The sequence below is a fragment of the Pteropus vampyrus genome, unplaced genomic scaffold (genome assembly GCF_000151845.1).
Source record: "Pteropus vampyrus isolate Shadow unplaced genomic scaffold, Pvam_2.0 Scaffold619, whole genome shotgun sequence".
NCBI lineage: Eukaryota > Metazoa > Chordata > Mammalia > Chiroptera > Pteropodidae > Pteropus > Pteropus vampyrus.
The window spans coordinates 451706-471073 of NW_011889400.1; the positions used below are offsets into that span (position 1 = coordinate 451706).

Sequence of the window (19368 nt, forward strand, 5' to 3'; positions counted from 1 at the left end):
AAGAAGATGGACTAGACAGGTGGACACTTCTAGAAGTCATTCCTGAGCTTGTAAGCTTGACATGCCATGTCAAGCGGAATATGGCCACCGACTCTTCTACATACCTATTACTGACAAGTTGGAGGATGATACATTAAGATGTTTTTCTCTAAAGTATCACAAAAACATTTGGTAATACCTGAGACACATTCCTGCACAAAAAAATGTTGGTAGGCAAGACATTTATTATTTACTTACTATATGATCTCAGTGTAACATGTGCCTACAGTATAAATAGTAAGCCTATAACTGATCGAAACAGTTTTTATGATGTACAATACATGTAAGGATGTTAATTTGGTATGATTAATGTTACATGTCTCCCAAATATAACTCCAGCCTTCCTATTTTAATTTCTTAAAATACACAAATCAATGTTACCAAAAAAACTAAAACCAAATCCCATTAATTTTTTAAAACTTATTTATGTAAAACCTAAAAAGGTCTTAGGCATCTAAGGAATGAGATTTAAGTCTTTTTAGATATTTAACATTCTGACTGACTAGTGGGCTCTGGAAATACATGACAAAGTTTTCAAATGAGCCAGTGAAATTCAATGGCTTCTACAGATGAGGGAGAAAATTTAGGGATAGAAGAATCTGCTTTATATCACTTGGATTTTCAGTCTCTTAAATGTTAACCTATGTCCTGTTAGAACTTATACATTTCCCCCCACTTTTCTTACCTGTGCTGTCAGGGTCAGTATTAAGTCTGTTAACAATATTTTACTTCTCTACAGCAAAATATTTCATAGCAATCAATATAAATGTAAATATCAAAAAATATCTAGGACAGTAATGAATTATGCATTACAGTAATTGTACTCTCACACCTACCTTTAAAATCCACATATTTAGAAAAATATATTATTGCATATGAAACCACAAACAGGCATTCTAATTTCAGCACATTCTTACTCAAAACAGTATATACAGTTCTATTAGAGTCAGAGTGTACTATAAATTCACACAAAGGGGTTTTTGTGATGAAAGTCCCAGACGTACAGCAATATATATACACTTCTCTATTCTATGTCACCTCTCTTGGCAGAGGCTCGCATGCTTCCTTGGCATCAAGGATGTCTCCTGCTGGAGGGGAAACAATGTTAGATGATGATGGTCTGTCCTAGGCCGCTTCTTCAGCAGAGCAGTCGATCCCTGCGTAGGTAAACTTCTCATAAAGCGTGGTATTCACGTAGGTCTAGAAGAACAAGAGTGATTCAGAGACACGGGCTGCCTCAGTACTGCCTCTGCTGGGGGCAGTTACGGTAAATACCCTGGTTTCCTTGGCTTATTTCGATTTAAACACTAGGTACTTGGGGGACAGTTTTCTGTCCTCAGTTCCTCTTTTGTATTTGACAGCTTTCTTCCTGAAATGCATCCCTTGACTCCTGCCAGTCAGATTTCATCCTCTCGCTTTGCTTGGTTTCTGAGCTTCTCTTTCTCACTGTCCTCGTTGGTCCCTCCTGAAAAGTTCCACTTCTTTTAGGCTCCTCCCTCTGTCCACTTCTCATCCTCACTTTTCCCTGTGCGATTGCACCCATATCTCTGGTGCAGTTACCACTTGGGCTCTGATGACTTTCAAAATGTATTTTCCTAAACTAGATTAGTCTTTTGAACTCAATACATTCACATTCAGCCACCTAACTTCTAGGAGTTTTCTATGGAACTCCTGGCCCTCCCCGCAGTAGCCTGTAGACCAGGCTCTGTTGTCTACCTGCTCTGTGCCCTTGAGCAAGTCACTTTTGCCTCTGAGACTGTTTCCTCATCTACAAAATTAAAGGGTCAGGCTACATGATTGATAAGATTTAAGATTCCTCCTAGCTCGAATAGACTAATTCTAAATGTTGTTCTACTGTGTATGACTACATCTTGTATAGACATCTTATTTCCTCCAAAATTGTAATTGTCTCAGAGTTGGGGACCACATCTTTTATGTCTCTATAATACCTAAGGCTATGTCAAGGAGAACCTGACATAATTGAATTATATCAGCTTTCTATTAACTACACTGGGCATATGAGAAATTCGAATGAAAATGCCCCTGCTTTGAATGCCATACTCACCTTTCGTTCTTCTAACATCCTGTTTAAGGACACCAATATCTGGGCAAACGAGGGCCTCTCATAGGGCTTCTCCCGCCAGCACTGTCTCATTAGATCATACCTTTGAAAACAGAATTAAAGGGTTAACTCTATGCCTGTGCTAGAGTCCCGGGCATGGCCAAGCATAGGGTATGCAAAAAAGAGAAGAGAATATTACCATTCAACACACAATCATTAAGCTTAGCCAGCAGAAGACAAAGGTGCAGCACCTAGAAAGTGTCTGTGAGGCCTCCTGCCTCGCTAAGTCCTCTTTCTTCTCAGTGGACCCAGTGCCTGCCACAGGCACCATTTCTTCAGAACCTTGGCCTCAGCTATTCTGATCATCTGGGAGGAGCTGAGTCATGTTTCTAGGGCAGCATTTATCTCCCTTGGGATACTGCATCCCTCAACATGTTAGAGTTCTGTTTTAAAAAATGGCTTCACGCTCAAACAAATTTACAAAACGCCACCTATTGCATTTCCCTCTGGGACTGGCGTCAAATCCGGGGAATTCCTGCCATTAAAAACAAACAAAATCCCGGTTTAACCAGTTTTGACATGATATTTCCCATACATAATTGACCACAGAGCTTCTTTCCCCGTATCATTTTTTTACATCTTGCACGTTCCATGAACATAGTTTGAGAAGCACTGGTCTAAGGCAATACTTTCTCAAATTTGCCTGGAAGTACTTGCATTATTAAAATGCAGGTTTCTGAGACCCACACACTAGACTACAGAACCAAAACGTCTGGGAGTGAGGCTCAAGATTTCACAAACTAAACAAATGCCTCAGGGGAAACTACGTACACAGAAGGCTGTCAACCACTGGCCTCAGGGGACAGATTCTAGAACAGTTTGTACTTTACCAGAATTTTCATAATGAGTGAAAAATCTCACTCCTCGTGGAATGAATCTTAAAAGGTGGGATTTTAGGGACTGTCCAGTGCTGATGGTTCAAGTATATTTCATTTGCCTAGGTTGGAATAGTTTAAGTCTCTTGTCCCAGGAACATAATAGCACCCTCTTTTACTCTTGGCAATGGCTCAGCATAGACAGTAAGTTATTTCTTCACCCTAGAGCCTTTCACTCTTCAAATCAGGCTAATTAGGCAGCTTCTAACCTCTGCTAAATTCAGGGAATTCTGGTATCACTGAAGTTTTTCATTTTTCCCCTTGGAATAATTCTTACTCCTGGAAAATGATCTTAGTAGAATCAAAATTCTATGAAGAAAAATCTATCTTCCTTAATGTAACAGCTCTGAAATCATTATCCTCAAAGTTAGCCTCAAGGCATTTATTTATTCATGAATAATTTCATCAATTTGTTTCAGATCTTTTCTGCATTTGTTGACCTTCCTCATTTCAACCTTCCCAAGAATCATCACCTTAAATGTCTCCCAATTTCACCATAAATATCTATGCCTAGAAAGCGATTCTTACCTGCTCATGCGTAACAGTCTTAGTTTAAAAAGCCTTTTTTTCTAGCTATTTGCCATCTCAGTGTCTGTGGGTGTGTGTATACATATAGGTATATGTGTATGAATTAGCTAATTCCTTCATTAGCGGCAGTCTGTCCACGAAACACGCAGCAGGAGGGTTAAATAAGATGAGGCCTGACTTACACCTCGTCATCACAGTTTAGGGGCTTCTCCAGTCTGTAGCCCTGGGGCAGCTTTTCGTAGAGTTCTGCACACGTCATCCCGCAGTAGGGGGTGCCACCTGGAAGACAGAACCGGTGTTGCCCTAAGGCTCCTCTGGTGCTGGTGCAGAAGGCAAAGTCTTCTGCCCAGGGGCCAGAAGCCAGGAGCCTGGGAGAAAGATGGGTGTGTCAGGGGGTGCACTGAGCATGATCTTGCTCTTTGAGCGAACCCACTGTACGTCAAAGCTGGACTACAAACCTACAAAGGATAAACTACAGACCGTACTGCAGTGTGGCCGTTCCTTCAGTGGAAAGATCTACTACGGGGTTCCTGACTTACGGGGCTATTTTTCTTCCCCAAGTCTGTCTACAAACAGCACATCTGTACCTTTTCCTTAATTAGAAGTCTATAGTTATGCAATTCCTATTGTATCTATAATTTTAATTATAAAAGAAATATGTTTATTGTAGAAAATTTGAAAAGATAAAAAAAAACGTGAAAAAATGCAATAGCTTTTGTTACCTTTCCGTGTAGTCCCTTCAGATTTTTAAAAGTGTAATATTTATAAAACTAGGACCATGATGTATGTACATTTTTTTGGCATGTACATTTTCATAGGCTATTAGCTTTCAAATTGTGGCTCTTATTGGTTGTATAGTGTACCATTTTTAAATTGTGGGAGTAAACCTGCAATAGCTCTATGACATCTTTGCACCATCAGAGACAGCTAATCTATATCAGATATCCGAGTTCATGTTCACCATGGTTGGTGGGTGTGTTGTTAGTATAGTGGTTGTTAGTATCGAATATGACATAAGCTGTAGGGCTTTCAAAAAGAGAAATGTGTGAATAAAACACACTTATACATTGAAACTCATAAAGTTCTCTTTCCAAGTCACATCTGGTGACACCACATACAAACGATACCCTTGGAATTATACAGTGAGGGAGCACAGGAGGGGCCTGGGCCTTTTGCCTGGAGTTTCACCTGGGAGAGAAACGGATACTCACCTAAGCTAACAATCTCCCACAGTAACACTCCATAAGACCATCTGTGGAAGGGAAATAGAGAAACCAATAAACAGGTGGAACAGTCAATTCTCTGCCTTCAAAACCAGGATGACTGGTCCTTTGTAAGGAAAGAAAATATTAAAAGTCTGCTCACTGGGATAGGTCCATGCACACAGCCTGTGTTTATCTCCTCTTAGGCCAATGGGAGGATTACATCAGGGAAATAGAGCTGCTAGAGCCCCCCCACCCCATCCAACTTACTTTAGGTAGAGAATGCAAGGTGGTACTGTAGGAAGCAGGTGAAATTCTAAGCCAGACAGATCTGAGTCCCATCTCTGCCACCTGATACTCATGTGACCTGGGATATGTTACCAAAACCCTGAGGCCTCTTAATATATTATTCTGAAAGTGGAGATACCAGTCTTCCTCAAAGCTATGCAGAGATGACATGGGATAACATAAAAAACACCTTGCCCACAGTGAGGATATAGTAATTGCCAGCCTCTTCATCCCCACGCATAAGCGAAACCCCCTGGACAAGTCTCCTCCTGAAAATAGCGGGTGTGGGCAAGACGGCCTAAGTCTCAATCCCAAAGCTTCCTTCACCACCAGCTTGAGACTTGCCGCTGTAGGCAGCAAGCAGAGGTGTCCTCCCCTGTCTGGCCTTCCTGCCACTTCCAACCCTCAGCAGCCATTCTGGGCTGCCTTCTCTGATCCAGGTCCTGTGCACAGAGCTGTCTGGGAAGTGGGGCCACAGGCAGGCTGGCATGCCCCTTGCTCCTCTAGAGATCAAGCATTCACCACTTGCAATCTCTCCTCGACAAGCAGAAGGAAACCTAAAGCCTGTCACCAATGATTTACACTCTGAAAACTGTTAACTCTGTGGCTTCATTTATTTTATGAATTCATTTCCTGGGCTTATTGATTAGTTTTATTCCCCAGAGGGACATAATATTCTTGCTTCTCTTTAAAACCTCTCTCTCTAAAAATACATCTTTTTCTTGGGAGGAAAAATCCTCAGCAATAAGAGGCTGACTCACACGTCACTGTTGGTTGTATATACGCTGTAATTTAGTGACTCGATCGCCATCCAACGCACCGGGAGCCTTCCCTGAAAAGAACAAAGAGAGACTCCACTTAGGCAGGTCAGAGCCCCTCACAAGGCTGGCAGCTTGCTCAAGGCTGCGGCTCACTCAAATCCACAGGGAACCCTATGTGGGCTTCAGCAGAGTCAGGAGCTCTTGTTTTGTATGTGTTCCACCTACAACTGTGTTTTCAAATTCAAAGACATGCAAATATCGTAAGTTCTTGTACCTCATGGGGTCTCTACTGCAGTTTTATATAAAAAAAAATGTGTGTGCGTGCACGCTCGTGTGTGTGTGTGTCGTGTGTGTGTGTGTGTGTGTGTGTGTGTGTGTGTGTGTATGTGCATTCTTGGTATTAAAATTGATGCAGAAGCCCCACCCCAGAACAGATGAATCAGACTATCTAAGAAGTAAGACTTAGCAACTATAGTTTTTAAAAGCTTCCCAGATGATTCTGAAGTTCAAAAGAGTTGAAAAATCTCTAACTTAAAACAATAGGCCAAAGAAGGTAGCCATTCTGCCCTCTGGTGGTGTCTTTCTGAACTGCAACCTTCTTGCAGGGAGCTTGTCCCTCTCCAATCTTTTCTCCTTTTCTCCCCTTTCCCTCGCCCTGTGCCTTTCCTCCCCAGACCCCATGCTGCCATGGAGCACTTTACCCTGCCATTAGGAAGCAGAGTTAAACCCTGACCAGTGTTCTGCCCCTCTAAGAATTCCTTCTAATTTTTCCAAGACTTCAGAAATCTCTGCCCTTGATGAAATGCCAAGCAAACCAGTGTTTGCCTTAAGGATCTGAGGAGATCATCCAAATAAAATGCATAGGTTGTGGAGATAAACTATGTTTGTCCCTCCACCCCTTCCTCTAGGGTACCACATCTCTCAAATGCAGGAGCAAAGCAAGGAAAAGGGTTCTGTGAAAAAAACAGGTGGCCAAGGAGGAGGGAGAAGAGCTGGAGTAGATGGGTGGGTGTTGGGTCTTGTTTCTTTAAGACAAGCTCAGCCCCCACCTGGAGAAATACCTGCTTTGAGTGGGGCAAATTCTGAAAAGCTTACGGAAAAAGTATTGCCTGGAAATCAGACCTCAGGGAGGCACAGAAATAAGCCCCCAGGGCTAGTCTGTGCTGTCATCTCTAAGAGCCTAAGGGGCCCCACTTCAAACCCTTATCAAAAAAGGGAGTGGAAAGATCCAAAATGGTTCACTGTGATCTTAACTGCACAAATGTGTGTGCTTCTGGAAGGCAATAAGTAAAAAATAAAAATAGAAAAATAAATGTGTCCAGGTAGTGAACTATGTATGGGTCATTTCTTTTTCAAAACATTCTTGAAAATTATGTCTGTGTCATCTTGTCGGTCACTAAAATAAGTATGTTGAAAAGAAAGGAAACTGGAATTTCAGGATAAATTCAGAAACCTGAGCCTTGTGGAGGCAATTTGGTAGCTACAAGGACAAAAGGGGCCTCTATATCATATGAAAGCTGGAGTCGTCCCAGGATAGGGAGACCAGGTATTGTTCATCAGACCTAAAGGTTTCTGAGTGAGACACCTAAGGGTCCGGACGGCATCCAGACCCAAGCCTCTGCACCACTAGGCTTGCATGTTCCATTACTTGGCCACATGTGACAGTGGTAAATATGGACCCTCCAGTCCTTTTAGGAATCAAAACGTAGTAAGGATGTTTGCTGGGCCTGGGCAGTATCTACTGGAATATATGGTCAGATGCCTCGATCATGGAAGAACAATGGTCTTCTAAGAGAAGCGACATCAGTAGGGGGAGGAGCCTGGAAAAGATGCTATCAATATCTCTGTTTTCAACTTACCATCGTCTTTTTCACATAAACTTCTTGACCTCGGGACAATCCAAAATCTGCTATTTTGGCTACATAGTTTTCACCAACTAAAATGTTCCTGGCAGCCAGATCCCTGTGAATAAACTGAAATTTGAAAAAAAAATCAAGTATTTTCAGCATCATATTCGCTTTTTCATTTCATTTTGTTAGCACAATGCCTTAGGGGCAAAAACTTTGGGAAATAGAATAGTGTGAAAATGAGTTTTAAAAAGTCACCTAATCCAGCTCCCTTAAAGTTCCTCTCTAAAATCCTGTTAATGGGTTCTGTCAAATGACCCACCACATCTTGAGAGAAGCATTTCAGGGAAAAAACACAGGTTGTTAAATCTTCCTGTTGCCATTTTAGTCCTCCACTACTCAGCATCATTTGGAGCCAAATGAAGCTAAGGTCAGTTAAAGCACCTCGCCAGATACATATGATGCAATTCACTAGATAAATATATATTGTCATGGTTGGGCATTAACATCTATATAAATAGATGGACTATTAACAAAGAGATTAAAATTAGGGAGATTATAAAAGGAATTAAATAAGAGAGGTGACTGAAAAAAGTACAGTTACCTAATCTGATTCTAGAGAGAATTTCTAAGGAAAGATGTCCAAAGCAACGTCCTTACAACAAACCTGTTTTTGGCTCAAGTAGTCCATCCCCCGGGCCACATCTGCCGCAAAATGAAGCAGCTGTTGGGAGGATAGTGTGGAAGCGGTGCTGTTGGCAATGGCAAATGCCGGGTCGGTCTCCAGCACTCGGCTTTTGCGTAGGAAGTCCAGCAGGTTTCCATGGGGAGCATACTCGATGGCAAGGTACAGGTAGCCTGTGGGGAAAGGGAGAAAAACCTCCTTACTAGTGGACCTAAACAGCTTTGAAGTTTCTGAGATGTGCTGTGGTCCTTGGAATTGCATATAAAACTTCGTTTCATCTAAAAGTACCATCAGTAATCCTGGGGAAAGGAGGGAGATAAGTGTCATCCTGCAATACTTAAAGGGTGTCATGCTTGAACTCAAAGTTCCCCTCTTTCTAACCCCCTCCCCTTTCTTATCAAATGTGGACTAACAAGGAGGGCTTCTTGAATGCTTTCACCTACTTACTAATAACAATAGGAGGGAATCAAAGCATTTGCCTCCAGAGGATCTAAGACATCTAGTCCATGTCACCTTTTATTTTTTATTCAATACTAATTGAGAACTTAATATGAGCCAGGCATGCTATTCCAGTCAATCTCTAGTTTTTCTTAAGGTTATTTGAGAAATAACAAATAAATAAAAACAAGAATAACAACAAAAACCCAAACTGATTAAATATCCATAGCAGCAAAACCCACAAGTCATAACTTTCTCCTGCCTTCTATTTCTCCCTAAAATCCACACTAAGTCACCAGACTGGTCAGCAGAGTCTAGTGTCAAAGATTGTATTTTGCTTACAGAAACCAGAAAAATATGACTTTTAGGGGGGAAAAAACAATAGTTCCTAGAAGAAATTATGGTCTCTTGTCTTATTTTTATTCCAAATGGTTTTTCTCTTTTTCTTCTTAATAAAAGAATACCTTCTTTGATAAAAACATTGTTCTTTAGAGCCAGCAAAAATCAGAGTGGTTTTACTGTCTTTCAAAGGTAGTTTTTTTTTGTATCCCACTTTTTAAAATGTAAAGTGTTGAATGATTTTGAACCTAAAAGATATTCTAATAAGTTGAAATTCTGCCCCCAGAAAGTCTTATAGTACTGAATCCTGCTGTGCTAAAAGGAAAGACATACTTCCATTCTGGTATGAATGTGCTTTCTCACTCGCTTATTGAATTGTAAATTTGAAAAACCAACCAATTATATGCTAATGTGATGATAGAGCACAAGTTTAAAAGATGTCTCTTTTTGTGTTGTTGGTTTTCATTTTTTTAAACTTTCATCTACTGCTGTCCTGTGTTATTGTTTTCAGGAAACTATTCAAAAATAAATGTTATTACTTCATTATTTAACCTAAGGACATGATCTGGCTTTCAGAATTACACCCTTATTGGATCACAGAATGATATATTGTATGAAGCACTAGTATTTTTAGTTTAATAAACTGAGGAAAAGGAAACAGTCTCTTCTATTGTTGGTTTTGTGCTGCAAAGTCAACAAGAGGTTGTCAAGTTTGTAAATAATTACTTTGTGGAGCTTTTTAGTGGGAGAAAACTTTTCCAGGAGAAGTTATGTTTAATCATAGATTCAGAACTACAAACCCACGTAGCATGCAGAGATAAACCCATAAAAGTACTCGATAAATATTTGAATTAATAATAGAAGTTGAACATTAAAAGCATGTGAGACATAGGGTAATTGTAAAGCCCCAATGTAATTTGTATAGGAAATTGTACAATTTGGAAATAACAGAGTTCTGTTAGATATAAGCTTGTTATTATTATTTTACCTAAGTATCATCAGTGTTTTCATGTTACAGTAGATTGTTGGCATTCAGATTATCGGTTGTTTGGGTTTGGAGGGAAAGATGAGAGGCTAGGAGAAGAAGAAGAGACGCACTTCACTCTTCCTGGTGCCAAGGGCTCCCGCAGTCTACCTAGTAGTGGCAGCTGTGAAAATCTCTGGATTAGCGAGCATAGAGGCTTGTGGGGGGCAGGGATACCTTTGGGCAATAATGGCTGAACACATCAGAGGGCAAATGATCCAGCCTTAGGTCTTACCTCCAAAAAGATGCCAAACCTTAGCACACTGTTAATGGAAGTAGACATTTGGATTGAAACTGCAACTTAAAAAAATAGATAACGTTCTAAGACTATTATCTTTTCTAATTTCAATATAGAATGTGTTTGTTTTAAAAAAAAAAAATCTCTGGTAGGAATGACAAGAAAAGAGCATCTTACCACGATGTTCACACGCTCCCAAGAGATTGATGATGTTTGGGTGATGTCCAAGTTTACAAAGGACCTCCAATTCCCCTGCAAAGTCCCTGTGGTCATCCTTGGAGGCATATTCTGGGAAGAAAGTCAAGAGTTATGATCTCTCTTCATTATTCCTCTTCGGAAATAACTGTCCCTTCCTGCTCACTGGGACCTTCAGGTGCCCTCAGTCACCATTAGGTCTGAAAAACTGTAGAGAAATCAAAAAGATTACTCTGAGGAAGAAAACTGTCACTGTCAACATGGCTGATACTTCTGTGTCGTTGGGGGCTGTCCTGTGCATAGTAGGGTGTTTAGCAGAATCTCTAGCTTCTCCTCACTAGATACCAGTAAGCCAAACAAAAATGTTCCCATACGTTGCCAGATGCCTCCCACCCTTGGTTGAGAACCACATCTCTAAAATGTTCTCATCCGAGCCCTAGAATACCCAGGGCAATGACTCGATGCAGAGGGAGCTGCCGCCACCTGTAGACTCTTCCTCTTCCAGCTGGGTCTGCTGTCCAGAGACAGATATGCTGAGGAATCAGACCAAATTTCATTGACACATCACCAATAATGCACACACCTGACTTTATTCAATAATTTTAACTTGCTTGCTTTTTCACAAACCAGTCCTATGGTAAAAACTCAAATCTCAATGACTTTTTTATAAAATTTGCTTGGTAGTCAGGAGACTGACTTGCATTTGTTTTTATCCATCCTGTCTCTTCACTAGCACTTTAATCAGAGGGAGAATCACCAGGCACCCACCAGGCTGCAGGGAAGGCTCTTTGGTTGATGCACAAACCAGTCAGCCTTGAGCCGGTGACAGTGTGCTGTTATCATTTTCTGCAAGATAACATTGGAGTGCTGGAGTCTGTGTGCATACCCGAATGTGCTTGGAAGTGATGAGAATATTTCGTATGGGCTAAGGGTACTTGTAAGACTAACTAACAGGCAATCCCAAGTCAGATACCTTGTTCATACCATAGGAGCCTGAGGGTCGATGTCCTTGGAGTATTTTTAAAATGAAATTGTTTTTATAACAAGGTCGTCCCTTGACTTCAGGAACTGCCCTCGTTTGAATGCATCACTCTCCCTGTAGAAATTTTCTGCCCTGGTGACATTAAGGTGTTTTCCCTCTTCACCTGGGCGTGACCTAGCAGTCAGGCTCAGGTCAGAGCCCAATACAAACTAATTTAAGAGATTCTACACCCTCTCTCCTCTCACTGTCCTTACTGCTCCCCCAAACTCCTTGTGGCTAAAGTAGCAAAACCAAAAAGGGATTTCTGGCTACTAAGCAAGGTAGGTGTGAGTGTACATGAGTGTGAGTGTGTGTGTGTGTGCGTGTGTGTGTGTGTGCGTGTGCATGCACCCGCTGAAACATTACTATCTCTAAGCATAGTTAATATTTTGTTTATATTGTTTTGTTTTCTGAATGGTGTTTTCTAACAATGCACAAAGCAGCAATGATTAAGATTTAGGGTGAATTCTCATCTGAGGCTCAATACTGCAGGGAAACCCCATCCGTGACGTTGGTGTCCTTATTACGGACCAGCCCAACAAAAAGTTAATTATGTCCCCAGCTCTCATGCACTGCTGTCCAAGCCTGACAACGGTGCAGCTTCACAGTCAAACTGCTGTTTCACACATAAGAGAAGATGGTTAGTAGAGCCAGGGAGCTAGGCATTCTGCTTTCTCAGAAGACGTTCATTTTCCAATCTTGTTACATGCATAGGCATCAAGCAGTCATGACTAGGAAAGACTTAGTTCTTGTGACCTTCCATCAGTGGTTTTCAAACTTGTACAGAAGAATCATTGAGAAAGTGTGTTAAGAAAGTGTGTTAAGAAATTTGAATGTAGTAGAACTGGGGGTGGAAAAGCCCAAGTGCATGCATTTCTTACAATGTCTCCAGGAATTTTGATGCAGATAATTCATGAAGACAGTGGTTTGCACAGTGTGCTCTCCAATCTCTCAGCATCAGTATCACTTGGGAACCAATTAGAAATGCAAATTCTCAGGCCTTGAATCATACTTACTGAATCAAACTGTGGAATGGGGCCCAAGAGTTTGTTTTGTTTTGTTTTGTTTTGAAACAAGGCTTCCAGGTGATTCTGATGCACACTGAATTTTGAGGACCACTGCATTAAAAGAAACAATACTGCTCCCCATAAGTTAGCAGTGTGTGACAGAAAATCTGCATTCTCACATCCCAAGGAATCAACACAGTGGCGTTTAAATAGCTCGTGCCTTCATATTTACATCCTGATCCCTATCACAGGCTGACCTCAAAGGAAACATCACCTTCAGTTGCACATAGCAGCTGTATCTGACATCATGCCAATGTTTTGCTTAGAGAATGCAAGGCCGTAGAGGAAAGATTCAACAGGAAGTCAAGTTTTCTCCCCACCCTACTGAAATGCTGACTCGATCTGGCTGAGCACTGACCTTTCATCCTCTTAATGGCAGCGTCCATCCGTAATCCGTCCTTCTTGATGCGCGCCTTTAGAACCTGGCCAAAATTACCCTCCCCAATCACATCTTGAAATTTTATGTCATTCCAGTCAAGCACTGGATAAATTGTAGGATCTGGGTTGTTTTTGGCCTTCCTGTTCAGGGCCAGGGTTCCTGAGTTGAACTGTACAGTTGGTTCTTCCCTCTGAAAAAATAATTTTTTCATGGTTTTATGTCAGGGTTTTTCATAATTCTAAGGTACATAATACCTCCTGGTTTGTATCCATACCAGATGAAAAAAAGATATGTCTAATTCTAGAATGGAGATGGAAATAGGTTTTATCTAACAAACTCATTCTGATGAACTGGTTGTCCAATGAGCTGTATGGGCACAATTCTGGGCCTAAGTGGGGAAGCACGCCATGATCGATTAACGATGTCTACAGAGGGCCGGGAAGCTGGGCTAACAGCATGTATGCCATGACATGGCATGTTCCCGAGTTAATCACCCTTGAGTTTCCACTTTGCTGTAGGATGAGCAAGTGTTCAGTTCTATTTGGAAAATAACTCAACAATTCTATCCGAGGAAGTCACAGGATGTACCTCAGTGAGGGCTTTTCTAGCATCACCTTGGTGTATTCTTGGCTCTCGCTCCCTCTCTCCCACCCATCCTGAGGCTTAGAATCTCCATGCACACTCTGGAGCAGAGTCTGGCCCCAGGATGACTGCTGTTTAGAGCAGAGTTCAACAGAGTGTCTCCATTCCTCCTGAGTTTAAGTGGCTGCTGATGGTATCATGGCAAGCTCCTTCAGGGCTACCCACCCCTTTCTGGTCCTTCCTCACCCGCAACAGCCTGAGTTGGGCCAGCTCTTGCATGGAGTCAGATAACAAATCTAATCTTGACCTCCACTGGGGGGAATCTCGAGGGCTCATGTATCATGTACACGAAGATGTACTTCATTTGGAATATGCAATTGTATTCAGTGTTTTATATACAGAATTGATAAAGTTGGGTACTATCTAATTTTACAGAGCCCCAAACCACAAACTAGAGAAATGTTCGGGCTGCAGTATACCAAAACTATTCCAGTGGGATACCTAAAGGTTAAATATGATTTTGTAACCATTGCGACTGGTCAGATTCCTAGATGAAAGGAAAAGGCTGTGCCAAGCACCATGAACTATGACTGCAGACCACATGGTACACAGGAATAGGAGATGCACACATGTATATATAATGCTTATGTATATAAGGGATGATAGGATTGAGGAATATATTAGAAGTAGGAAATAGGAACTGGAAATAAGAAAACGTGGGGGAAACTTGTCTAATGCAATACACCGTTACCCACCACCCTGAGGTCTGGTTACCCTCATGTCCTTCCTTACCAAAAATGTTTAATTCCTTATTTTGCAAGATTACTCTCTCTGGTGACTTATCACTAGAATGGTTATACATCTCATTTTGGCAGGGCAATAGTCCTGTATAATGCCTGGTTTCCAGCACAATTATTAAGAGCAACCTTTTCACTCTCAAAATTGTTCTGTTTCAGACAGGAAATTCCATAGTTATGCTATTATCTCCCATTTAATAGTGGAAGCCAAAGAGAAGATGAGACTTGCTTAAGGGAAATATTTGCTTTACAAGTAAATTTCCAGGTCCACATCTTTAAAGTGAAGGTTCTGCATATGTGCACACTTGCGCTTATTAACTAGTAGGAAGAGGAGACACTACCACATTTTGGAAGGCTTGGGCCATTCTTCTTTGGACGTTTGCCCTCTTCAACTGCAACATGATCAGAAAGGCGAACAGCACTGTCAGGCAGGTCATTCCCGCCGAGCCAAGGATAGCTATAAGCAGCATCTTCCCACCTCCGAGTTCTGCTGGTACTGTGCAGGGGAACACGGAGAAGCAGCAGGGTTAGTTTAGGTAGGGAGAGGTGCCAAGACCACCTACGGGAGAAGTCCCAGTGGAATGTAAATGTAATGGGAGCCCTAGCCCTGCTACCTAATTGTTAAGTGACCTAGGACTGCTCATTTATTTTCTGAATCTCGATAGAGTGAGTCTGACACATGGGGTTGTTTTAAGATCTTTTAGAAAAAAAAAGTGCAAAAGTGTTTTTTAGATGGCAATTGCTAACCATTAGTTGTCGTTTGTTCAAGTTTTACTTCCAAGTAGAGGCCCAAGCAGATGCATATTGTTGAATAACACTGAAAATGACTGACTAGATGTATGACTTTGGGAAAGTGACTAAACCTCTCTGCACAACTTCCCCACCTAGAAAAGCTTTATAATGCTAAGAGCTTACAGTCTGTAAGATTTTTTTTTTCTTGTTTTAAAGAGCTGATGGAGAAAATCTAAGAATACCAATTGGAGAAGAAAAGAAAGAAAAGAAGGAAGAAAGGAAGGAAGGAGGGAAGGAGGGAGAGACTAGGGAAGGGTGTAGGGAGGAAGGGAAAGACAGAAGAACAAAACCATTAAATTTAGGGTTTAGGTCTAATCCTTCCACTTCAGTTCCTTATTTAAATTCAAATAAAATTAAATTCAATATATCTTTATGAAAAACAGCTCATAGAGCATGACCCCATCTTCTCACAAGTATTCTTTTGTGATCATCTCTCTTTCTGATTATCTCTATGCGTTATGCATAAAGAAATGTCCAGAATAAAAGGGTGAGGGTTTTTGTTTTATGTCTCGTTTTTTAATTTTTCTGTTTGTATTTTACATATAGATAAACACTAGTAACTATGAAAATGATGCATTCATTAAGGGCGTGATCTGAAAACTACAACTTTATAGTTGGCAGACTCACCATTCCTTGGACATTTCAAAAATGTTCCAAAGAATCGGCACAGAAAACAGCTTGTTCAGTTGAAAATTTTAAACCCTAAGTAACCCTCAGGAGAAGCAAGAAATTTTTAGTGCTATACAATTTTCTATAAAAACAAACTAGTCCAAATTATAAATTTGCAGACATCGCCATTTCTGTCTAAATTCCCTTGCACACATCACAAATGCAGAGGGCTAGGAGGTGCCCTTTCAGATAGACTTCAAAGGGAAGGCAGTCCACATTCTGCAGCCTCCCTCCACTTCCAGCCCCTCCACTTTTGTTCATTTAATTACATTGGACAGATTTTATCAATCACAAACACTGGTCAGAGCATGCTTGGCGATCTGTGGGATCTCTATCTCAAAGAGCTTACTCTGCCCGGGGTGGAGGTTAGTGGTGGACATGCAGACAGAATAACCTGGATCCGAAAAGTAGAAGAGAACTCAGAACAGCATAGTGTCACCTAAACTAAAAGAGAAGCATATTCTGAGAAAGAACGGAGTGTGATGCTTGGAGCCATCTGCTGAAGCACCGCACAGGCCTGATCCCACTAAGCAGATTCCACGTTGTTCTTTCTCCACAGAATCAAATTCATATTCCTCAGAGCTGCGACTACTGCATAGGGAATGCTGATGGGCTAACTTAGTCTGAGGTTTATTAATAGAAAATGGAGCAACAGGATCTCCTTCCCAGGGGCATTTCCATTTTAAGGACCTATCTAGAGATGGTGAAGTGTGTCAGGACAAATGAATTATATCACATGAAACAAACAAAGGGTAAATTTCTAAAGACAGTGGTGCTTTTCTGATACTCTTCAGAAATAATCCTATGTAAATACCTATCCGCTCTACCAACCTTGAGACTCGGAGAGAGTTGTCAGTTCGTGAGAAAAGGTTGGGTTGCTTGACCCTATGTTGTTCTCTGCAAAAATGTCCACCTGGTACACTGTTTGAGGCTCCAGGCCCTTGAGCTGATACTGGGTGATGGTGGCATTTTTGATCTTCACATCGATGTGCTGGTCTTCATTCTTGCCCTGAATCTTGTAACGGATGATAATTGAAGATATAGAATAGCCATCCAAGATTGTCCAAGAGATCATGGCTGTGGAGTCTGTGATGTTGGAAATCTTGATGTTTTCAGGTTGAGGTGGTAGAACTTGAAATTAAAAAACAAACAATAATTCACTTAAGATGTATTACCATCTCTTAGATTATTATGCTTTTGAGAGAGAGTTAATATTATCTCATGAACTGTGAATGGCTAATAGATATTTTCTCAGATGGTAATTCCAAACAGTTGGCAGGGGACTCACGCAAACTTGATGGAGTGACACGAGATGGGAAAATGGCAACGCACATGTCACATATTTGTCATCCTTGCACTAAATTAAGGCCTCAGAAATTGTTATGCCAAAAAACTATATTACACTGTCCTTGATGGGGAGAACAGAAAGATTATGAGAGCTGACATTTATATAGGCCTTTCCATACAGTAACTAATTTTCTCTTCATAATAATCTTACCCTAAGTATTGAGGCCCAGAGAGGTTAAGTCATTCGGCCAATATCAAACAGTTATTAAGAAGAAATAGGATTCAACTCTTGGCAATCTGACACTGTAATCTATAGTCTTAGCCGCTTTGCCATATGGTCTATCCTTGCCCTAAGTGCATTTATGGAGCAGTAGCAAGTTAGTGTACATGTACGAAAATGTGTTAAGCATTTAGTAGACAAAGTGCTATGGGGATTTAGGAAAAACAGATAATATTCCATAGAGGGGCATTAGGAGGATGAGAAAGAGATGCTTTGAGGTTTTCCAGACATGAAGATGACAGTCACAGAATCATCCCTGCACCTCACTCTAAATTCCCTTTAGATAAAAGATACAGGCCAGAAGGGAACTTAGTGATTCTATAACGCCTACAACTCTGACTCAAAGAAAAAATGATTCCAAGGTCTTGCCTTTGATATTAACTATACCTTATATTCACGAGGCTGTTTACAAAGTGTTTCTGTATTCAGGCACTCTCTCTCTCTCTCTCTGTCTTCACAAACGCACAGGCAGGTAGGTAAGCAATGCTGAGATTTTTAATTATTCAAATTTTAGCAGTGAGAAGACTGAGACTTCAAAAATGTTAGGGACTTGTACGGGTCCCAGTAAGCAAGTAGCTGACCCAGGCCATATCGCTCCATATGAAAGTTACTGCTTATAAGCAAATTAGAACCTTCAAGGAATGTCTCAATGTACATTTTTTTCTGTTCTATATCTGCAGAGATTCTTCCTTGTTCTAAATTTCCTCTTTCCCTGATGTTGATTCTCCATATCATGCTCCTTAGGTAACTGCGGCAGTCTATGAGAATCAGATATTAGGTTTCGAGCCTTCCGCATCTGATGATCCTTTTCCAACAGATGGTAAATTATACAAAATCATATTAATCAACAGCCCGTCTTAACTCCTTTGCATCTAGGACCAAGTTTTTTGCATATCTTTACAAAAATATAAAGTAATCTTCCTTCCCACAAGGAGATTACACAGTACTGGGAATATTAACATTTTCAGATTACTATCAACACATATTTAATACTTGTATAGTTGCACCTCAAAGAAATTCAGTTTCATAAACCAGTGGTATTCTAAGACTGTCACAAAAGAAGCAGTGCCTTGCAAACACCTGTGGGAAGAATACTGAATATAATTTTGGTGACAACCAAAAATCATAAATTTGCATGTACCAATTTATCCATTGTATGCCTGAAGGAAGTCACTCTTTGCGCTACCTCAGTAGACCTCTGATTTAGATTTAATGCATCGGCACCCAATAATCCACATTTTAGCATGTTTCCTGGTGGCTCTAAAGTACTTAGAATGGCTATCATCAACAGGACAATTAATAATAAGTGATGAAGAGGTTGTGGGGAAGAAAGAACCTTTGTGCACTGCTGGTGGGAATGTAAATTGTGTATCCACTGTGGGAAACAGTATGGAGTTTCCTCAAAAAATTAAAAATAGAATTACCATACCAGCATTCTCTCTTCTGGGTATTTACCCCTAAAATTTGAAAACATTTATCTATAAAGATGTATGCACCGCAATGTTCAAAGCAGCATTATTCACAGTGGCCAAGCCTGGAAACAACAGTCCTCTGACAGATGACTGGATGAAGAAGCTGTGGTACATATATACAATGGAATATTACTCAACCATAAGATGAAATACTGCCATTTGCGACAACATGGATGGATCTTGAATTTATCATGCTAAGTGAAATAAGTCAGATGGAAAAAGTTGAGAACCACATGATTTTACTTATATGTGGGATATGAAACTGAGAGCAACAAACAAACTAGATAAACAGAGACACATGTACACGAACAATAGTTTAGTGGTTACCAGAGTAGGGGAGATAGATAAGGGTAAAGGGGGCCAAATATATGGTGACACAGAAGGAAATTTAACTTTGGGTAGTGAGCACACAATACCACATATATACAACATATTTTTGAA

At 40.7% G+C, this 19368-nt stretch overlaps 1 protein-coding gene across 3 annotated transcripts in view; it reads right to left on the reverse strand.

The window, feature by feature from the left end:
• Positions 1–209: 209 nt before the first annotated feature.
• Positions 210–19368, reverse strand: part of TEK (TEK receptor tyrosine kinase) — a 101155-nt gene continuing 81996 nt past the window's right edge. For 2 of the 3 annotated variants that reach the window (XM_011384727.1, XM_011384726.1), the window contains 11 exons: positions 16720–17019; positions 14769–14923; positions 13028–13238; positions 10564–10674; positions 8330–8520; positions 7675–7788; positions 5816–5886; positions 4776–4816; positions 3747–3843; positions 2105–2204; positions 210–1239 (listed from right to left, as the gene is read on the reverse strand). In XM_011384727.1, coding sequence (XP_011383029.1) covers positions 1165–1239; positions 2105–2204; positions 3747–3843; positions 4776–4816; positions 5816–5886; positions 7675–7788; positions 8330–8520; positions 10564–10674; positions 13028–13238; positions 14769–14923; positions 16720–17019 — 1466 coding nt within the window. In that variant the 3' untranslated portion in view covers positions 210–1164. The remainder of the gene's footprint in view (positions 1240–2104; positions 2205–3746; positions 3844–4775; positions 4817–5815; positions 5887–7674; positions 7789–8329; positions 8521–10563; positions 10675–13027; positions 13239–14768; positions 14924–16719; positions 17020–19368) is intronic. The other variant, XM_011384728.1, reaches the window with a different exon arrangement.